Source organism: Sinocyclocheilus rhinocerous, unplaced genomic scaffold (assembly GCF_001515625.1).
Source record: "Sinocyclocheilus rhinocerous isolate Xijiao unplaced genomic scaffold, SAMN03320098_v1.1 scaffold3136, whole genome shotgun sequence".
NCBI classification, from domain to species: domain Eukaryota; kingdom Metazoa; phylum Chordata; class Actinopteri; order Cypriniformes; family Cyprinidae; genus Sinocyclocheilus; species Sinocyclocheilus rhinocerous.
Window position 1 is genome coordinate 253,236 of NW_015655418.1, and position 3,207 is coordinate 256,442.

At 37.8% G+C, this 3,207-nt stretch overlaps 1 protein-coding gene across 3 annotated transcripts in view; it reads left to right on the top strand.

Moving 5' to 3' along the window:
• The first annotated feature begins 361 nt into the window (after nucleotides 1–361).
• LOC107718309 (mothers against decapentaplegic homolog 3-like) overlaps nucleotides 362–3,207 on the top strand; it is a 32,639-nt gene continuing 29,793 nt past the window's right edge. For 2 of the 3 annotated variants that reach the window (XM_016525333.1, XM_016525335.1), the window contains exon 1: nucleotides 643–1,014. In XM_016525333.1, coding sequence (XP_016380819.1) covers nucleotides 812–1,014 — 203 coding nt within the window. In that variant the 5' untranslated portion in view covers nucleotides 643–811. Of the gene's footprint in view, nucleotides 557–642; nucleotides 1,015–3,207 lie in introns of those variants that run through there. The other variant, XM_016525334.1, reaches the window with a different exon arrangement.

The following is a 3,207-nucleotide window of genomic DNA, read 5'->3' on the forward strand; positions in this document are numbered from 1 at the left end:
AGTAGTAATATAATATAATATAATATAATATAAAATAATATACATTTTAAAACTGACTTGAAAATGTATCTTATTTTTCTCAATAAATAAATGTGTTAAGCACATATAGGATGTGTTGTAATATATATTTTTAATTAATTACTTTTAAAACTGACACGAAAAAGTATTATAGGCTATCGTATTTTGTCTAATGAATGAATGAATGAATGTTAGGAACACACTGGATATGAATGACTAAAGAGTAGGAGTAGAGAGGAGGAGGAGGGGCGGGTCCAGACAGCGCTGCGTCTAGCTGGATTTCATCTGTACTGTGTTGACTTTCCGCTGACCTGAGGAGCTGAGCAGCATACGGCAATGTGCCTCTAATGGGCAGAAAACAACTTTCTCTTCTTTTTGATCTGGCCATTTAACAAGTCCATCGACGCTACGTCTTTAAAAGCACAGGACTTTGATAAGGACTATATTCGGAGTTGTTGTTTATTTACTAAAGATGTCTATATTGCCTTTCACTCCTCCGATTGTGAAGAGACTGTTGGGCTGGAAGAAGGGCGAGCAGGTAGGGAGGAGGAGGAGGAGGAGGGGCGGGTCCAGACAGCGCTGCGTCTAATGTTAGCTGGATTTCATCTGTACTGTGTTGACTTTCCGCTGACCTGAGGAGCTGAGCAGCATCCGGCAATGTGCCTCTAATGGGCAGAAAACAACTTTCTCTTCTTTTTGATCTGGCCATTTAACAAGTCCATCGACGCTACGTCTTTAAAAGCACAGGACTTTGATAAGCACTATATTTGGAGTTGTTGTTTATTTACTAAAGATGTCTATATTGCCTTTCACTCCTCCGATTGTGAAGAGACTGTTGGGCTGGAAGAAGGGCGAGCAGAACGGACAGGAGGAGAAATGGTGTGAGAAGGCAGTGAAGAGTCTGGTGAAGAAGCTGAAGAAGACAGGACAGCTGGAGGAGTTGGAGAAAGCCATCACCACCCAGAATATCAACACCAAATGCATCACTATACCGAGGTACAGACTGTAGGATGTGTCTCAAAACATAGTGAGCTGCCTTCCTAGATGGCATTTTGGGCAATATTATGCGCCTTCTGAAGGCAAATTCGATTTCCAAACAGGGTATCTAGGTAGACAGCTCACTAGTTTTTTGAGACATCCATATACAACCAATAACTGTGAAGCTAATGCTGCTAACTAGCGAAAGCCAGCAGATATTCTCAGTATAACAAGCTTTTCTAACACCGGTTAAATTGTTAATGTGTTATTGAGTACTCTAACAGCTGTTTATGGAGTTTCATTAGTCAGTAAACCACCAAAATGTTTTTGACAGTTACAGTTAAGTGCGCGCGTAAGTTGACTAGCTTGCTAAAGCCATTATTGCTTTGCATCGTTGCTTTTCAGTGTCATATCTAGTTTCCTACAGTATATGGAGAAGAAAAATGTTTTTGTTTAATATTATAATATCAAGTTCACACGTTTAACAGTCTCGGTATGCTTGCATTTATACAAGCGTCAGCTAGTCGGACTATGACTACTGCTGACATGGTGAAAAATACTCGTTACTTTTAACTGTTGAGTTGGTTTTGAAAGCTTATATGGATGACCATAAACTTCACCCATCTATATTCATAACAGACAGACAGTTTAAACGGCTGCGATAAAGTTAAATGTTCAGGCTCGTATTAGTGAATAAAATGCCAAACACCACTGTGTGCCAAGCTAAGCTGTTATATAACAGTCTGTGATATCTGGGGCAGACTGGGGCTGTTTTGACAAATATTAATTTTGATAGCTGGATTGCGCATTCATCTACAGTTTATAGATCAAACCTTATTAGTATATGGTATATATGATCAGTAATGTTAAATTAACACCATTCAGTGAATAGTCAGTGGTTAGGTTAAAGTGCATCTAAACAAATAATTGCAACTAGTGGATGTGATGGCTCTGTAAAATTTTATTTTACAGATACTGGGTAAATTACATGTTGTTTTGTGTATTCTAGTGTTCACTCTAAGGTGCATTGTCCCTAAACTGTCTTGCTAGTGTTATTAAATTTGTCTGTGAATCAGTGTACTGTGCCCTAGATGGTGGCGATGGAGGAGAGTAAAGCTTGTTATATCATAACCACTGTGGTAGTTATATCCAGTTGTACTCAGGACATTTCGTCATTGGTAAAAGGATTTGGAGAATTAGTAGCCCTACAGATGAAAACGCAAAGCCTTTGTGGCTTTGTTTACAGCATATGCATATGTTTACTTGATAATATCAAGTATTATATGTAGAATACATGTCATTTTCATTTAATAATTTGGATTCATTAATGGCAAGATACAATTGAGATTACGAATGCAGCACAATAATAATTGGATGCCTAAATAATAATTGAAAATAAAATTTTATTACTTGCCCAGCATTACTAATGATGTCAAAAAGTCATGTTAAGAATGCTTCCAGTCCATGCAGGTCTGTTTAAACAGAAAAATGGGTGAGAACCAGGTCACTCTCAGTGGGAATCCCCTGGTGACTAACATAGTGTTAATAAATAGCTGTGATATCAGCACGCGGCATTTGAGCATGGGGTTACATACTTGAGCATGTAAGTGCATACCTTACCATCTGTGTAGTTATGGGTGGAGAATTTAGTCTGTGAAAAATCTGTATCTTTTCGTATCTTATCTCGTCTTCCAGCTGTTTTCTATATATATAGATCACAGATTATGGCAGGTCAGCTGGAATTGCATAATCATTTCACTGTGCTTGCTTACAGACCTGCCAACCTGTATGCATTTTGCGTAGCAGGTACGCATTTTGACCTCAACGTGCGCTGGTACTGGTAACTATGCAAAATCCTGGTGACGCCTCTGTCTACGTGCAGTACTCAAATTAAGCAACAGCAAAATAAGAAGAGTTCGACTAATCAGTGTGCTTTTTTAAATGGCATTTTAAATCGCAAATTGCAAATTGCAAAAAAAAAAAAAAGTGCTGATGTGCCAAGCCATCAGAACCAAACCGAACCAAAAGCCATGGTTACAGGCAGGGTTGGGCAAAGATACATCAAAATGTATTTTAAAATAAAATACCAAATACCTTAATTTTAAGTGTATCAAAATAAACTACAAAATACAGCAGCTACACCAAGTATCAAAATAAACTACTGTATTTTTGTATTTTAAAAATACTAAAAAATACTTTTACAAGGGAGCA